The 17,445-nt window shown below is 41.1% G+C and overlaps 1 protein-coding gene across 8 annotated transcripts in view; it reads right to left on the reverse strand.

Annotated features, from left to right (window-relative positions):
* golga2 (golgin A2) overlaps window positions 1–17,445 on the reverse strand; it is a 60,530-nt gene that overhangs the window by 16,328 nt on the left and 26,757 nt on the right. For all 8 annotated transcript variants that reach the window (XM_079815411.1, XM_079815410.1, XM_079815407.1 and 5 more), the window contains 12 exons: window positions 16,595–16,701; window positions 16,454–16,512; window positions 15,955–16,096; window positions 12,367–12,456; window positions 12,166–12,273; window positions 11,930–12,017; window positions 10,788–10,924; window positions 7,322–7,540; window positions 5,844–5,957; window positions 3,644–3,868; window positions 1,131–1,230; window positions 968–1,056 (listed from right to left, as the gene is read on the reverse strand). In XM_079815411.1, coding sequence (XP_079671537.1) covers window positions 968–1,056; window positions 1,131–1,230; window positions 3,644–3,868; window positions 5,844–5,957; window positions 7,322–7,540; window positions 10,788–10,924; window positions 11,930–12,017; window positions 12,166–12,273; window positions 12,367–12,456; window positions 15,955–16,096; window positions 16,454–16,512; window positions 16,595–16,701 — 1,478 coding nt within the window. The remainder of the gene's footprint in view (window positions 1–967; window positions 1,057–1,130; window positions 1,231–3,643; window positions 3,869–5,843; window positions 5,958–7,321; window positions 7,541–10,787; window positions 10,925–11,929; window positions 12,018–12,165; window positions 12,274–12,366; window positions 12,457–15,954; window positions 16,097–16,453; window positions 16,513–16,594; window positions 16,702–17,445) is intronic.

The raw sequence follows: 17,445 nt of genomic DNA on the forward strand, positions 1-17,445 counted from the left end.
CATGTCTCGCAACTCCCGACTTCATGTCTCGCAACTCCCGACTTCATGTCTCGCAACTCCCGACTTCATGCCTCGCAACTCCCGACTTCATGCCTCGCAACTCCCGACTTCATGTCTCGCAACTCCCGACTTCATGTCTCGCAACTCCGACTTCATGTCGCGCAACTCCGACTTCATGTCGCGCAACTCCGACTTCATGTCGCGCAACTCCGACTTCATGTCGCGCAACTCCGACTTCATGTCTCGCAACCTCGACTTCATGTCTCGCAACTCCGACTTCATGTCTCGCAACTCTGACTTCATGTCTCGCAACTCCGACTTCATGCCTCGCAACTCCGACTTCATGCCTCGCAACTCCGACTTCATGCCTCGCAACTCCGACTTCATGCCTCGCAACTCAGACTTCATGTCTCGCAACTCAGACTTCATGCCTCGCAACTCCGACTTCATGCCTCGCAACTCCCGACTTCATGCCTCGCAACTCCGACTTCATGCCTCGCAACTCCGACTTCATGCCTCGCAACTCCCGACTTCATGTCTCGCAACTCCGACTTCATGTCTCGCAACTCCGACTTCATGTCTCGCAACTCCCGACTTCATGTCTCGCAACTCTGACTTTATATGTCTCGCAACTCCGACTTCATGTCTCGCAACTCTGACTTTATATGTCTCGCAACTCCGACTTCATGTCTCGCAACTCCGACTTCATGCCTCGCAACCTCGACTTCATATCTCGCAACTCCAACTTTATATGTCTCGCAACTCAGACTTTATATTACACAATGCTGAGAAAAGGAGTCAGAATTGTGAGATAAAAAGTCACAATTATCTTTGAAATAGTTTTACTGCGTGTCGGAAACAAGCTCCCAAAGACGAATCATTCACAATAAGACCAGGAAGCCAATTGTGCCTGTAAATCTCCATATCCAATATCACATTCAGTTGTTGCACATTTTAACGAACTCACCATTTCTTCTCTGCTCTCAAACTCCTCTGGAATGACAATATGTGATTTCTGGAAGCTCTCTTCGATGGAGTGACTTTCCAACCCATCACCTTTAAACAGAAGCAGAGTAATGAATCAGTAAAGCCACTGTGGTGAAACAGATCTCCGTGTGATGGAGACTCACCCTCGTCTCTGTGTGAGGTGTTCATTACGGAGCTGTTCAGGAGCTCCTGCACCTCCGTCTTCAGCTCATCATTGTCTCTGGCCAGCTGGTTTAGTTTCTCCTGCAGGGAGCAGCAAAGCAGGATTATTATCGAGCATTTAAGAGCGTTATAGACCCTTTTCACAGACTGTGATGACGTGTTTTAACGGTCATCAATATTGTAAATCCTGCAACGTTTTGTGAATTTTCATTAAAAAAAAAAATACATGTACATTTATACAGGGCTCGACATTAAGCATGCTCACGTGCTTGTCCTTCGGTGTTGTAAATAAAAAAAATTTCTGAAGCAATATTCTCACCAGTGTTCAATCAGCTTTGACATATGCATATTTGTGATATTTTTACCTTTTATAAAGGGCATTTTTCCCCTAATCTTATTAAATATAGGCTATGATTCAGATTTCCTTTTATATTCTTAAATTCGATCAATAAATTAAATTAGAAGACGACACTGGCTGTTACCAATCAAATTAAATAATTTACACTGAAAAATTACAACGGCATTAAATAATGTTATGAGATTGTTTTAAATGTTTTTTGAATATACAAATAAGAAATGTTGGAAAGATGAAACTAAACCACCAGTAGGTGGCGCTGTGACCGTCTGAATGAGCGAGTCATTGAGTCGATTCGTTCAAATGCTGATTCATTCAAGAATGAGGTCGCTTACGAATAATTCATTGAATCTTTGATTCTATCGATTCATTCAAACGCTGAATCATTCACTAACACACGCTGATTCTGTGACACTCGTTCTGCTGTGATCTTTTAGAACTATTTTTGCTGCTGAAATAGAACAAAAACACTCAATATTGCATCTAAAATGTAAGTGACGTAATGTTAATAATTGTTTATGGAGCTGTCATTATGAAATCAGTGTCATTTTCAGTCGTGATGTTATTCAGGAAAACAGCACTCTTGGGAATGTGACGTTGCAACTGTATCGTGTTATAAATATAAATAAACTCCACATTTCTACATGTTTACGGCAGTGTGTTAACTGAGTTTCTGTGTGTGAGCGGCGCACATTTGTCTCGATTTCTCCTCGAGAAGCTGAGCGAGCGTCAACAGTGCGTTAGTTACCGTCAGTTCATTATACATTATTATCATTCACTGTCAATCGCCACTTACAGTAATGAATGCAGAATCATTCTTGCATTTGGTGATTCCCTAGTTATTTTTGTTAATGACGTTTTAATCAGGATACTTGTCCATCGGGCAAGTCAAATTCTCTTTCACTTGCCCCTTCAAAAAATCCACTTGTCCCGGACAAGCGTTAATGTCGAGCCCTGATTTATAACACTAATACTTTGTATTTTATTACTTTTGCATCAAATTACAATAAAAAAGTTACCACTGTGGTGAGGGTGTTTAGTAATAGTGTCTATGGGAGTGATGGTAAAAATTAACATATTTCTCCCTTTTCACTGTCGTTATCAATCTCAAGGCCTGTTCACACCGGGACGATTTTCATAAACACCGCACGTGTTTATCGCCGACGTTTAACGCCTCGTGACTAAACTAAGGGCGCCAATGTGAGTGTGCACACCGACGCGCAAAACACCCGGCGTAAAAGCGTCATTTATAAAAAAACACCTCGGCTTCGTTGGGTGACATCATGCGTTGAGGGCGGGGCAAAGCAGACACTGTTCACCGCCAGCCAATGAGCTGGCATTAGGGATCGACCGATATAGATTTTTTAGTGCCGATGCCGATTTTTTTTCATCAGCCTTAGCCGATGAGCGATACGGGCTGTCGATTTTCTTGAGCCGATATTTGGCTGCTTTTGCTCCCTCAATTTACATCATAAAAATGACACAATGATCATGATAAGAATTTAAAATGTACAATTTAAAAAAAGGAACATTTATTTCAAAACACGGCATCATGAAGCTTCGAAGCGTTATGAATCAGTGAGTCGATTCAGCGGTTTGAACACGCAATCCGAATCATGAATCGACTCACTGATTCATAACGCTTCGAAGCTTCATGAGGCCGTGTTTTGAAATCGTCATCACTATATAAGTCGTTATTTAGGGTTTTTTTGCGCACAAAAACTATTGTCGCCGATTCATAAAGTTATTGTAGAGCCGCTGTAGTGAGATGGACTTTGTAACGACGTCTTTAGTGTCTTTTAAGGGTCTTGAGAGTGAACCGTGCCATTGAGCCAATGGAGGCCTTTCAGAGCATCAGATTTACACTAAAATATCTTCATTTGTGTCTGAAGATGAACGGAGGTCTGACTGGTGTCCAACGACATGAGGCTCAGTCATTAATGACAGAATTTACATTTTTGGGTGAACTAACCCTTTATTAATGCGCGAGGGAGGGAGAGCAAGAGAGTTTGAAGACGGTGAGAGCTGCACTGTGGACGCCTGTCTGTAAATAACGCAGCAGCCTTGAATCAGCACGCAAATATCGGCCCGATATATCGGTCTAACACTAGTGTGGATGCTAGTCCAGCTGTTGTTTACCTGCGCCTCCTGCAGCTGCATGTGGCTCTGCTCCAGCTGCACTTTGCCCTGCACCTCGTCGTGCTGCAGCCGGTCCATCAGCTGCGCCTGATGCAGGAACTGCTTGTGCAGATGCTCCCGCTCGGCCAGCAGCTGCTGGTATCCGGCCGTATACTGGTGCAGGTGGCTCATATACTGGTCCCGCTGCTCCTGCACGGACGCCACCTCGCTCACCTTCTCCAGCAGCTGAGAAGAATAATCAGGTTACAGGGGGCGAAAACACTACGGCTGCGTACAAGTTCACGTATCCCTAAAGGCTTTTGCATAAAAAAATAATCTTCCCCTTGAGATTAAATCAATATTTCAATCATTTAACAACACATTCGCATGTTCACGGTTCACCGATGGCAATTAATGATCATGCAAATAAACTCTTTAATATCGTTGTTATTAAGCGTTTATTTTGACTTTGTAGCTGACTAAGATCTCAATCCACATTACTTTCATACTAATGTTTTAGGAACCCTATGAAATTGAATAATAATAATTATAACAACAATAATAACAAGCGCAACAGACGCAAACATGGAAGCTAGCACCAGACCAAGAGTGAAGACATTTGAAGACAATTTTAAGCAAAAATGTTAAAACCACACATTGAGTTGTATAGAGCCAATGTATTTTGTTCTATTATAGCGCCACCAAGAGGCACAATCCCACCATTTTTGTATGTGTCCTCGGAGTGAGTCCATACATGTGTGTGTCAATTTTGGTGAAAATATCTCATTCCGTTTTGGAGTTATAGACATTTATATGAAATAACACGTAAAAAAATGACTGGATGATTGGATTTTACTCCCTCTTACTATCAATATTTTGAAATTTGGGCATTAGCGTTTAGCTATCAACCTATGTTTCCGAACTTCTGACGCTGGTTTCGTCTCGATCGGACTAGCGGTTTCGAAGATATCAGCTAACGTTTTTTAAGCGCTAAATTACAACGCTGCACAAACCATACGCCGAAACCTGGCAAGTCTGGTATCGTTGGACTCGGCAAGGATTCCGGAGACAAACAAAGTTACTCCCATGAAAATAAGTCAAACACACCCAAAGTTTTATAAGCGTTTGAAAAAAAAAAACATTCTCCACTAGGTGGCGCTGTTTCGAAACTTCTCAGGCTCAAGGCATTGTGCTGATGACCCATACAGAGTTTCATAATCCGTTCATGTGTTCATAAAATACAGCATTTTAGCACATCATTCAAAATGGCTGACATGGTAAAATTGAATATCAGTCGACTCTGCAAGACGTCCAGAATCTATGATTTTTGGACAAACGGTTCAGAAGTTATAAGCAAAAATAGCCATTTTCTGTATCTCCGGACCAGTAGGTGGCGCTGCGTGTTGCCTCAGGTCATGCTTGTGATGTTTGGTTTGAATACGATAAAGCGTTGCGGAGATATAGCCTTAAGTGTATTTTTGCAACCGCTACGTAAAATTTGTTTACGCGTTTATCGAAAACGATTTGACGAATCAACTTGAATTTCAGCAGTCCCACTGCTTTTTGTGTGTGTCCTCAGAGTGCCCACATACATAAGCGAAGAATTTGGTCAACCCGCTATGATTCTGATTTTCCTAAGGTGGTTTCGTCTCGATCGGACTAACAATTTCGAAGATATTTGCGAAAGTTGTTTAAATGCTAAAATCACAACGTTGAACAAACCATAAGGCGAAACCTAGCATGTTTGGTATCGTTAGAATAGGCAAGGTTTCAGGAATCTAACTGTGTGTCTCCTGTGAAAATAAGTCAACCAAACCCAAAGTTATAAGCATGTGATTTTTATTATTTTATCACTAGGTGGCGCTGGCTCGAAACTTCTCAGGCTCCTTCTCAATGCTGAATGTACTGGGAAATGAGTTCTGACGAGGACAGAACTCATAAAACATTTGCTCAAACTGAACCCTTCCAAGCTCCAAAAGGTAACGAAATATGTTTTATTTTATTTCTGTAATTGTTACTCAAATATCAGGAGTTTTATATATTATCGCGACAGGTATAGATCCATCCATGTTAGATATAGATCCTGGTCGCTAAAGACCCCAATATGTAAGAATGTTTGGCAAAACAGTCATGCATTTAAGGGATAAGAATGTTTTGTGAATCCGGCCCCTTTTTATTTTCATTTTACACAAATAGAATTTTCCTCCAAATGGACACAAACCTGTTCTTTGGCATTGTGCAGATCTTCCTGTAGCTGCCCCATCTTCCGAGCGATCTCCTTCTTGATGTGGTGCTCGGACTGCAGAGCGCTCGTCAGCTCCATGTTCTCATTGGTCTGAAGGAGGAGAAAGGTCAGAGGTCATCGCAGTGTTAATTTCGTTGACGAATAATTTGTCATAATTTTCATCAACAAACTTTTTTCACTGACGAAAACGAGACGATAACTAAATAAAAACTAGTGTTGGATGACAAAAACTATAACGAAAATCAACTGTCGTTTTCGTCAGCAAATAAAAACGAGACGAAAATGTTAGTGAGGGACGATTAGGGAAGAGATGGGGTCAGAACTGATGTCCTGAGTAACAGATGCTGATCTAACCTCTGGAAAATCCCCAATCCAGCTCCAGAGCGGCTCAATCAATCAATAACACACATTTATGCCAGGCCAGTGTTTATGAACTAATGCTGATGAATAATGACAATGTTTACTTTACGATGTTTATATAGTAATATGTTTCATATCTCCTCATCTGAACTTGAATGAGCTCCTGAAACTGCAATAGTAAGCCGAGATTTCAAAATAAGAGTCCTGGTGTATTTCGAGCTTGTTTATCATTAAAAGTCACGCATTATATATTCGTTTTTGCTTACACAATAAACTGAATTTAATTACATTCCCATTTAATTCATAGTCAGGAGGAAAGACCAGTATTTGACACATATTCAATAAAGTATCAGGGTTATAATAGTTCACTAAAACCATTAAAAAAAACACTTTGTTACTTGAAATTAAATAAATGTTAACTGAAATTAACAAAATAAAACTTATTTGAAGCTTTAGCTTAACATGATATACTAACTAAAACAGAAATGCAAAGTTATAAAACTATATAGATGTTTTTAAAAACAAACAAAAAAGTGAATTGAGCTCTTTTTTAATATTTTTAATATCAAAAACAAAATGATGACAAAATGTCAGTTCAAGTGACAGTCGGTTATGTAACGCTTAAATGCTTAATGTATTACAATTTAACTAAACTCATTAGATTTTAGTCGACTAAAACTACTGTAGATTTAAAATCTTATGATATTTACCCCCGGTTCCACGGACAAGGCTTAAGTCTAGTCCCAGACTAGAGCTGTTTTAACTGAAAGCAACTTGCACTGACATTTCTTAAAATATGTCACTGCCATTGTTTTGTCTCAAAATGCACACCAGTAATGTTTTTTTCTAAGGCACATTTATAAAAAGCTACTTAAATGTCCTAATTGAACTAAGGCCTAATCCTGGCTTAATCTAAGTTCCATCTGTGAAACCAGGCCCTTAGTCGACTAAAACTAGACTAAAACTAAAATGGCATTTTAGTCAAAAGACTATGACTAAAACTAAATCAAAATATGCTGTCGAAATGAACACTGGGTCATCGTCACGCAGAAGTCTCGCTCACATACAGTACGTCATCTTTCACTCGCGCTCACCAGCTTGACAAAGCCGTTCTGAAACTCGGCCAGCTGGTCTTTGAGGTCTCTGTTCTGGGCCAGGGCTCTGCTGATGGTGGCCTTGTCGCTCTGGACGTCCTCCAGGATACGGAGTCGATCCTGAGCGTCCTCATTGGCCCGTTCGGCCTCTCTCTCCAGCTCTTCCAGCCTCACTTCCTGTTCCTGCACCAATCGGCTCAGCTGCTCGTTGTCCCGCACCTGCAGGACACAAGAGGGCGCTCAGACACTTATGTAAGGAGTGTGTGCCAGCACTGAATGATGTCACGATGTATATGCCAAGGCATTTTTCATGGACTAATGTGTTTTGGTAAAAGTATTAAATGCTTTAAAGTTATTACAAAGCCAAAACATAAATATTGAGTTATCAAAACTCTTTGACTGTTTACACGCGCACCAATTATTTTCAATAATGTAGTAAAGACTTAATTGCAGTGAGATGTAAATAGGGCCATTTATGTCTTCATTTCATCAATATCTATATTTTGCATTATATTTATGTTGTGCGACGTTGATGTCGACATGTTTTTTCAACACCCCATAAATGCGATGCCTTCTTTACCGCTGTGTTCACGAATCTGCGCATGAAAACGTCATCCGTGTTTGTCACAAGCACATGTGCATTTCAGTCAGAGTACACCAAATTGGAATAGGGGATAAAACGTGCCAATAAAGCAGCGTTTCCATCCCATGTGTTCAAGAGGACAAAAGAGTCACTTAATGGTGAATTGGCTCAAAATATCACACACACACAAACACACACAGTCATGTTCTCTTGCATTGGGATGCTGGTGTTTGGGAACGCAATCGTGTGAGACGCTTCTGGAGGAACACACACACATGCATTTCCATTAGGGATGGGCGATATGGACTAAAAAATGTATCCCGATATTTCTAGTATTTATTGCGATAACGATATCAATGACGATAAATGTAGCATCATTCCCCATGTTTTTGGATACAAGTGAAAGCTGCATACATTCTTGAGAGACTCAGAAAAACAAACAATGATCTAGTAAAATGTACCTGTCATCAAATAGGCTCCTATAATACATAATATATATATTTTTTTTTTATGTAAAATTCCACACCAGCCTTTTCAGAAATGGAAAAGTTGCAGGTATAATTGTCTTCTGTAAAAGTGCAGGTAATGTTTAAATAGTGCAACTGTGCTGAAAAACATCACACAATACAAACAATAATAATTTTGAAATCAAGTTTTAAATGTAAACCGATTCTGTATTTATTCATACACTCATGGTGCAAACAGTGGTAAAAATAGCAGAAACTGCAAAAGTAATTATCCCACAAATGTCTTCAGATTACAAAAAAGTTACAAATAATGATTTAATGATAGAACTTCAGTAATTTGAGTTAATAATACCACGAATTCTTCTACTAATAAAAATAAACTGCACTAAGGAATAATGAGCTTCTGGGTTCATGAATATTAATCACGTTGTCAGCGCTCATTCAAACTGATTTGCTGAAATCAAAACAGGCACAGTAATAGGTGCACGCCAGCCAATGAGATTCCCGTCTGTGCATTCGTTTCTTCCTGTTCACGAAAGGCTGAATAATTCCAAATAAACGGCATTATTTTACAGGAAAATACAACAAAGGATATTGTTTACATGTAGCACGTCAATTCTGTGTGGTATAAGACTCTCTCGCTCTCTCTTTGAGTGTGTGTGAAACACTGAGCGCTCTCAGTCGCGCGCCTCACACTAGTGTTTAATGTGCGTCAAATACACTGCGCATTCATTGAGATGAACTGAAATAGTGTGCTTTACCGATCGATTGAGACAGAGCGAATCTCTTAAAGGGTTAGTTCACCCAAAAATGAAAATTCTGTCATTAATTCCTCACCCTCATGTGGTTGGACACCCGTCAGACCTCCGTTCATCTTCAGACACAAATGAAGATATTTTAGTGTAAAGCTGATGCTGAGAAAGGCTTCAGATAGGCCTCCATTTGCATTCAGTACATTTACACTCACAAGACCCATAAAAGGCACTTAAAACGTCATTACAAAGTCCATCTCACCACAGTGACTCTACAATAATTTTACGATGCGACGACAATAGTTTTTGTGCGAAAAAAAAATCAAAATAACACCTTTATCCAACTTGTTCTTGTCTTCCGTGTGTGTCTCCACGACGCATGCGCGAGAATATGACGCAGATCCGGCGTTCGGGAATCCATGAAATGCTCCCTTTAGCCCGATTTTGAGAACTACGCCGAGACCTAAAGCACGATCAGTGTAGAATTCAACAGCTTAGACACGCGCGTCTTCCTCTGCTTGTAAACAAATCTCTTCTGGGTCATGTGTCCGAACGCCGGATCTGCTCATATTCTCACGCATGCGTCGTGGAGACACACGGAAGACAAGAACAAGTTGGATAAAGGCGTTATTTTGATTTTTTTTTCGCACAAAAACTATTGTCGTCGCATCGTAAAATTATTGTAGAGTCACTGTGGTGAGATGGACTTTGTAATGACGTTTTTAGTGCCTTTTATGGGTCTTGTGAGTGTGAATGTACTGAATGCCAATGGAGGCCTATCTGAAGCCTTTCTCAGCATCAGATTTACACTAAAATATCTTCATTTGTGTCTGAAGATGAACGGAGGTCTGACGGGTGTCCAACGACATGAGGGTGAGGAATTAATGACAGAATTTTCATTTTTGGGTGAACTAACCCTTTAAGCGCTCAGTCCAAGTGCTCAGCGAGTGAAAATACATCTGTATGGTTCAGATTGCCCTCAGGTAGCCGCTCGTTTAGCTATGAACTCTTCCGCAGCTTCCACCATAGTTGTTTTCGCTCTGCACGTGAGATGCGGATTCAGTGCCGCCCCTCTCATCACGCGCGGCCCTTAGGGAACCGAGTGCTGCGGGGGTCACCACAAGAAAATCTCTCTCTAACCCCCATATATTCATTTATATTTATATTCATCTATACAAAGTGACGAACACAGCCACCGCGGCCATCATAAAGTAATAACGCTTAGGGCATCAAGACGGCCAGCGGTGGCTCTGTGCGGATGGGTCGCGCCATCAACTAGGCTTTATCGTTATTATCGCGAGAAGACAAATTCTTATCGTGGGGAGAATTTTTACCGGTATATCGCCCATCCCTAATTTCCATCATATTTTATGCACGTGTTTTCTTATCGGATGAAAAATGTATCCGCCTCAATTGATCACACGTTTTTTTATGCACATCTTGCTATTTCCATCCAGCAGCTTTTTATGAGATATCCCAAAATCTGCATAGAAATAGAGGGATGGAAACCGCTATTGAGAAGAATGAGGGGGCCTTGGAGTCAAAAGGTTGTAATGCATTTAAGACCCGTATTAATCTAAATATACTGCAATAAGAATGGCATGATCTAGTATTTTCAAATGTAAGTGATTTGTGTTCTTTGTAAGACAAACGTTTGCTGTCACCTGTGCTTGGTACTGTAGACTGAGAGCGTCTCTCTCGTGCTGAAGGCTGCTGATGGTTTCCTGAAGGGCCAGTTCACTTTCTGAAGGGCCTGAGACCTGTGACACGGCCTGCGACTCCTGCTCTTTGCTCATCAGAGCTGTGGACACAAGACAAACCCGGCATGTTTCTGTCTGAACAGTGGAAGGATAGAAGTAGTATTCATGCAGTGTATGTTTGGGGCCTGTGTTTTGGCAACTCGGGGGGGAAAGTAAGCGATTTAGGGTGCGTTTACACTTGTAGTTCACTTCTCTTGGTCCGAACCAAAAAATTATATATTTAGTTCTGGTTTGCTTTGTGTTCACACTTTGTTTTTAACACCAAACCTAAAGATACAAAGCAAAAAGACCTACTTTTATGACGTATATGATGGTAGACAGAGCTCTAGACTAACATTTCAGAGCAGTTAAACATAAAATTACTATTGTTTTGCATTAATAAGTGCAGTTACTAATAATATTGTGTGTTTGTTTATTGAAAATGTAAAATGAAGCACTGAGCTTGAATTGATATGCAAATGAAGTTAGCTTATATTAACAACAGTAATGTGCAAAAACCCTTTTATAAGGAAATTGTAATATTTCTACTCTTATTAAATGTGCCATTGTTCTTCTATAGTCTCACACTGAACTGGCCGACAGCCCCAGTGATTATTAAAGGAGCTCTTCACTTGTTTTCTGTGTAATTCAGTCACAATTTGAAGAAAAGACTTTGTGACTTCCTACTTTTGTACATATATTAGTGGAAATGGCTTAGTCAGCTAATAAGTCAATAAGTGCTCCTATGCTGCCATCTACTGGTTATAGTGGGGATTTCATGTCTTTTTAAAGGGGTGATGAATTGAGAAACCAACTTTCCCTTGAGCCTTTGATATATAAAAGTTCGTGATATATGAATATCCTGTACGTTTCAGAGCTGAAAACTTCCTTGTTAGTCAAAGAAAAGCTTTTATTGACACCAGGCCCAGAATATGTCGACCATTGGCGAACTAACAGAGCAATCGCACCAGGGCTCGTTTTAATCTAACCAAACATGCCAAGTGTGAACACACCCTTATTGTGTTGTGTTGAATGGGGCGTAAAGGTGTGGATCTCATGTCTTGTACCTGCAGCGTTCTCCAGTTCTGTGATCTTCTCCTGCAGCTCGTGGATCTGAGCAGCAGTGCTGTCCCGCTCCTCTGACATCAGACGCACCTACACACACACACACACACATTACATCAACACAGCCGCCCCGAGAGGGTATGAACGTGTGTGTGTTTCGGCTGAATGACATTGGAACAGCGATCCATCCAGTCCGCTATTTTAATGACATCATTAAGTAAACACAGTACGTGTTTACCTGAGACAGGAGCTGTTCTGTTTTGTCTTTCCACACTCGTCCCTCTTCCTGAATCTGTGCGGCGTACTGATCCCGCTCCACCTGCAGCTGAGCGACCGACTCCATCAGCTGCACAGACACAGCAAATTCAGGATGACAGAGGAAAAACACAGACACGACAACTCCCAAAATACAAGTCCTTCAGCGCACACACACACACACCTGAGCCGCGTGAGCCTCAAACTGGTGCTTTTCTTCCAGGAGGAGCTGAACCTGCTGGTGTTCTGACGGAGGACCCGACTGACTGGAGAACTGGAGGATTTATTGTAACACACAGGAATTACTTCATGAGCCGTTACATCATGTGCACAGTAAGGGCCAGGTTTACTAACAGCTTGTACCCTCTAAAAACTCATCAACGGTCAGGATTTATTAAAGACATGCAGGGAAAAATAAGCGTTCTTAGAGTGTGTGTGTGTGTGTGTGTGTGTGTGTGTGTGTGTGAGAGAGTGTTTATACAGTGCTTCAGGTACAGAAATGGAAATGTCTTTACAAATAGTGTAGATAAATCCTTACGAAACATTGTTCATTCGAGATAAGCGAGTGATCTTTTCTTTGACTTGTTCTTTTATTTAAATGAATGACAGACGGCAGCCGGTATATTAGGCTACTGTCACTTTAAGAGCGAATGCTCGGATCCAATACACCGTTACACATGCGTTTTCCTTCTCAGTTGTTTATGTTTACTCAAGGCGAGACATGGCAGGTGAAAACATCGATTTTTCATGCAGTGGTCAATTTTGAGATTTTGGGCAAGTTTGCTGCCTTAACATGTAAGCTTTCATGTCAAAATAAAAAAAATGTCAGTATTACTCATTTACTCAAGACATGCAGGGAAAAATAAGCGTTCCAAGAGTGTGTGTGAGAGAGTGTTTATACATCTCAGAAATGAAATAAACAGCGTTTCAGGTACAGAAATTGAAATTTCTTTACAAATAGTGTAGATAAATCCTTACGAAACATTGTTCAGTTGAGATAAGCGAATGATCTTTTCTTTGACTTGTTCTTTTATTAAAATGAATGAAAGACGGCAGCCGGTATATATTAGGCTATTGTCACTTTAAGAGCGAATGCACGGATCCAATACACCGTTACACATGCGGTTTCCTTCTCAGTTGTTTGTGTTTACTTAAGGCGAGACATGGCAGGTGAAAACATCGATTTTTCATGCAGTGGTCAATTTTGAGATTGAGACATGTAAGCTTTCATGTCAAAAAAAAAAAAAAAAAGTCAGCATTACTCATTAAGGTGAGTATATTACATTATATTTTGTCAACGTGCGCCTTTAGATTTCTACCCGAAATCATCAAAAGTTATTCACAGAAACATGTCATGCCTGGTGACATTGTAAAGCTCAGTCTCACACACAGCGCTGGCTAATCCAAATATGGCCATTTCCTTTGTAGAACTAACCAACCGCGAAAGTTTGCACCCGTAAACCACATCTGATTGTTCGATGTGAATTTCCCACTACGTGATATGCGCCGACGCTTCCTTGTGCTTTCCTCCGCCTGAGAGAAAGTTCAGACAATGCCGAAATCAGCTCATAAACGTTCACAGAAAAGACCAAGTGGCAAGAGCTGATAAAAAGAAAGTAAACAACAACAGATTAGACGAAGAAACCCTGTCAGAGTTAGATTTAAATAGTTATAGATGGACATGTTGTGTTTGTTAAGGTAGTTCTCTTCAGCTTAAGGCTATTGCTATTAATAATTTATTCATTTATCAATTTCCATGTGTTTTAAATATTATACACTGTAGTAATTGTGGGCGCAGACATTTAGATGAATGAATCTTCCAAATGATTCGATCAAATGAACATCCCTTTTACAAAGCCCAAGACCCCAGGAAATCGACCATCTATCATTCTGAATTATTTATAAATTATAGTGTAATTCGAGTCTCTTTCATTTTAATTCAAATTCCCCATTGAGTTATTATTTTATCTGACTCATAGTCGCTGCACACTACTGATATTAATGAACTGAATATATATATTTTGTTTGTAGGTTGGGGGCTTCATAGAAATGTGTGCAATTATGCAATATAAAACTTTAAAGGCCGTTTTCTCAAAATGAGTTTCTTCTCACACTCGAGTCAGATTATCCACTTCAGTAGCACCAACTGTTCCAGTCTTATACTGAACTATATTCTGAAGGCTTTTACAGAGGGCTTTGTTGATATATCATTCCTATCCTGAGTTATAGGTCCTTTTACTCCAAAAAACATGGTAAAAATAGATTTTTTTAAGGCTATTATCAGTATTCTCTAATTTATTGAAGCACAAAATAAGATACCCAGAATCCCCTCTGTTAAAGCCCTCTCATCTAATATGTCAACAAATAGAACCAAGAATTTTAAACCTGGTCCTTTTCAATTTCCAGATTTTGTGTTTGGAAATGTACGCAAATAGGTGTATATTTAAGTACACAAGGCCTCATTTGCATATTAAAACATTAATTTACACAAAACTTTTCATACATTTTTTCCTTATGTTTATGCAAGTAATAAACTGAAGAAGTTTCACAGTGATGTCTTGTAATTAAAAAAAATTCCCTATTCACCTGTAGTGTCTCGCCTTAATGCTGCGTTCACACCAAACGCGAATAGAGCGTCTGGCGCGAGTGATTTCAATGTTAAGTCAATGGAAAAGCGCGTTGGCGCGCGTCTGGAGGTCTCGCGGCACGGAAGGCGCGTTTCGCGCGGCGCGAAGGACGCGAATCCGCCTAATTCGTGCGTCCAGTTCGCACGAATGGCGCGAATTGGACGCGAATTGAGCGTCTTGCGCGATACAGGCGTTACACGCGAATGGTGCTTTTGTGCATTCACGCGTTTGAAGCGAATTCGCGTCTGACGCCCGAGTTGAAAATTTTGAACTTTGGCGTCAATTCGCGCCGCGTTAACCAATCAGGAGCCTGCTCGCTGCGGTCACGTGGTAAAGTGACGTGTATGAGAAACCCTGCATAAATTAAAAATAGTACTATTGTGTCACAAAATGTAGTTTTAAGACTTTTTCAGGTGGGAATGTAGTTGTTTAAAGCTCAAATCTGTGGTTTATTTATAAAGAGAGCGCCTATTTAAAAAAATAATCTTGTTTTTCGTGTTTTTGGAGTTGTGAGATCGAGGCGATCACCGGGCAATCACTGCTCATAACCCCGGCGAAGGCAGCCTTTCCTCGGCTAGTCCTTCTGCCGTCTGCCGCTGGCTCTGATGTCCTGTAGTGGTTCGTTTTGTGTAGATCTAACGGCCGAGCTTTGCTCTCATGAATCTATAATTTGTTGTCTGCCAAATCGTTTTGACTGAGGGCAAAGAGAAGTTTCATAACTTTATATTTTAAGGATATTTAAATATACATGTAGTGAAGATAATGTACAGTTGCCTGGACCACATTTGTGTGGCTATTAATGCTTAATATATATGTTTAATGAAAATGTAAAGAGGCAGAGTGGTGTTTTATGACATATTTCTCCTGGAGTGCCTTGAACGCGCGTCAATTTCGCTTCAAACGCTCGATTTCTACGCGCGTCCAATTCTCTGCTGACGCGCGAATGCATTAAAAATGTTCGCGTGTGAAACTAGACGCGGTAGACACGATTTTGACGCTCAATTCGCGTTTGGTGTGAACGCAGCATCAGACATGACCGTCGTGAAAGCGCACACAGAAAGCCGCCTCTCAGAGATTGTGCGGATATTGAATCGAGTTCTCTTTCTCGTCTCATTTGCCCTGTTTAGTAAAAGGTGTTTTCTCACCTGCTGCAGCATGTCATCGGCCATCTCCAGCCGCTTCCGAAGCTCGTCGACTTCCTGTTTCAAGGCATTGCTCTCATTCACTCTCAGCTTGAGCTGCTCAGAAAGCTCTGAGCTCTGCTGCCTGGACTCCTCGCTCAAATTACTGACAGACACACAATATATTCAAAAAACAGCTCATATTTCACATGATATCTTCTGCTTCTATTTGCACTGTGACAATACAATTTGCACTGACTGGATCTTAAAGGGGTGGTTGATTGCCCCTTTTTACAAGATGTAAAATAAGTCTCTGTGTATGTGAAGTTTTAGCATAGCATGTTAAAATTGTCACTTTTTGATGGTGATCAAAAACAAGTGTCGTTTTTGTGCGTGTCCCTTTAAATGCAAATGAGCTTCTGCTCAAGGGGCGGAGCTTCAAGAGCTCGTGTTAGCAGCTCTGATGACCTCACACAGACATGCAATGAAACGGTTCAGCCTTTTATGAGGAGTGCAGACTTACTTAAACCTGAGGACCTCCAATCGCAGACTGTCTCGCTCCTTCTCAAGCTCTTTGTTATGCTGTAGAAACAAGGGTTTGTGAAAGTGAAGCGTGTGTTTTAGGTCGAACAGCTGAGAATGAAGATGAACAGAGGAGCTGTACCTTCTCAAACTGCTTCTGTTGTGTGGAGACTGAAGATAGCGTTCTCTCTAACTCGGACACGCGGTGTTTACTGGCCTGCAGCCGCGAGCTCAGGTCTTCCGTCTCGGCTGTGCACACACACACACACACACACGTTGGGTTTTCATGTTTTATGGGGACTTTCCATAGGGGTAATGGTTCTTATACTGTATATTCTACCCCCCTACACTGCCCCTGCCCCTAAACCTACCCATCACACACACACACACACACTGCCCCTAAACCTACCCATCACACACACACACACTGCCCCTAAACCTACCCATCACACACACACACACACACACTGCCCCTAAACCTACCCATCACACACACACACACACACTGCCCCTAAACCTACCCATCACACACACACACACACACACTGCCCCTAAACCTACCCATCACACACACACACACACACACACACACACACACACACACACACACACACACACACACTGCCCCTAAACCTACCCATCACACACACACACACACACACACACACACACACACACACACACACACACACACAGCCCCTAAACCTACCCATCACACACACACACACACACACACACACTGCCCCTAAACTTACCCATCACACACACACACACACACACACACACACACTGCCCCTAAACCTACCCATCACACACACACACACACACACACTGCCCCTAAACCTACCCATCACACACTGCCCCTGCCCCTAAACCTACCCATCACAGGAGACATTCTGCATTTTTAAATTTTCAAAAAACATCACTTAGTCTGATTTATAAGATGTTTTCCTCATGGGGACCAAAAAATGTCCCCACAAGGACGAGGATTTT

This window comes from Gobio gobio (genome assembly GCF_949357685.1).
Source record: "Gobio gobio genome assembly, chromosome: 4".
NCBI classification, from domain to species: Eukaryota; Metazoa; Chordata; class Actinopteri; order Cypriniformes; family Gobionidae; genus Gobio; species Gobio gobio.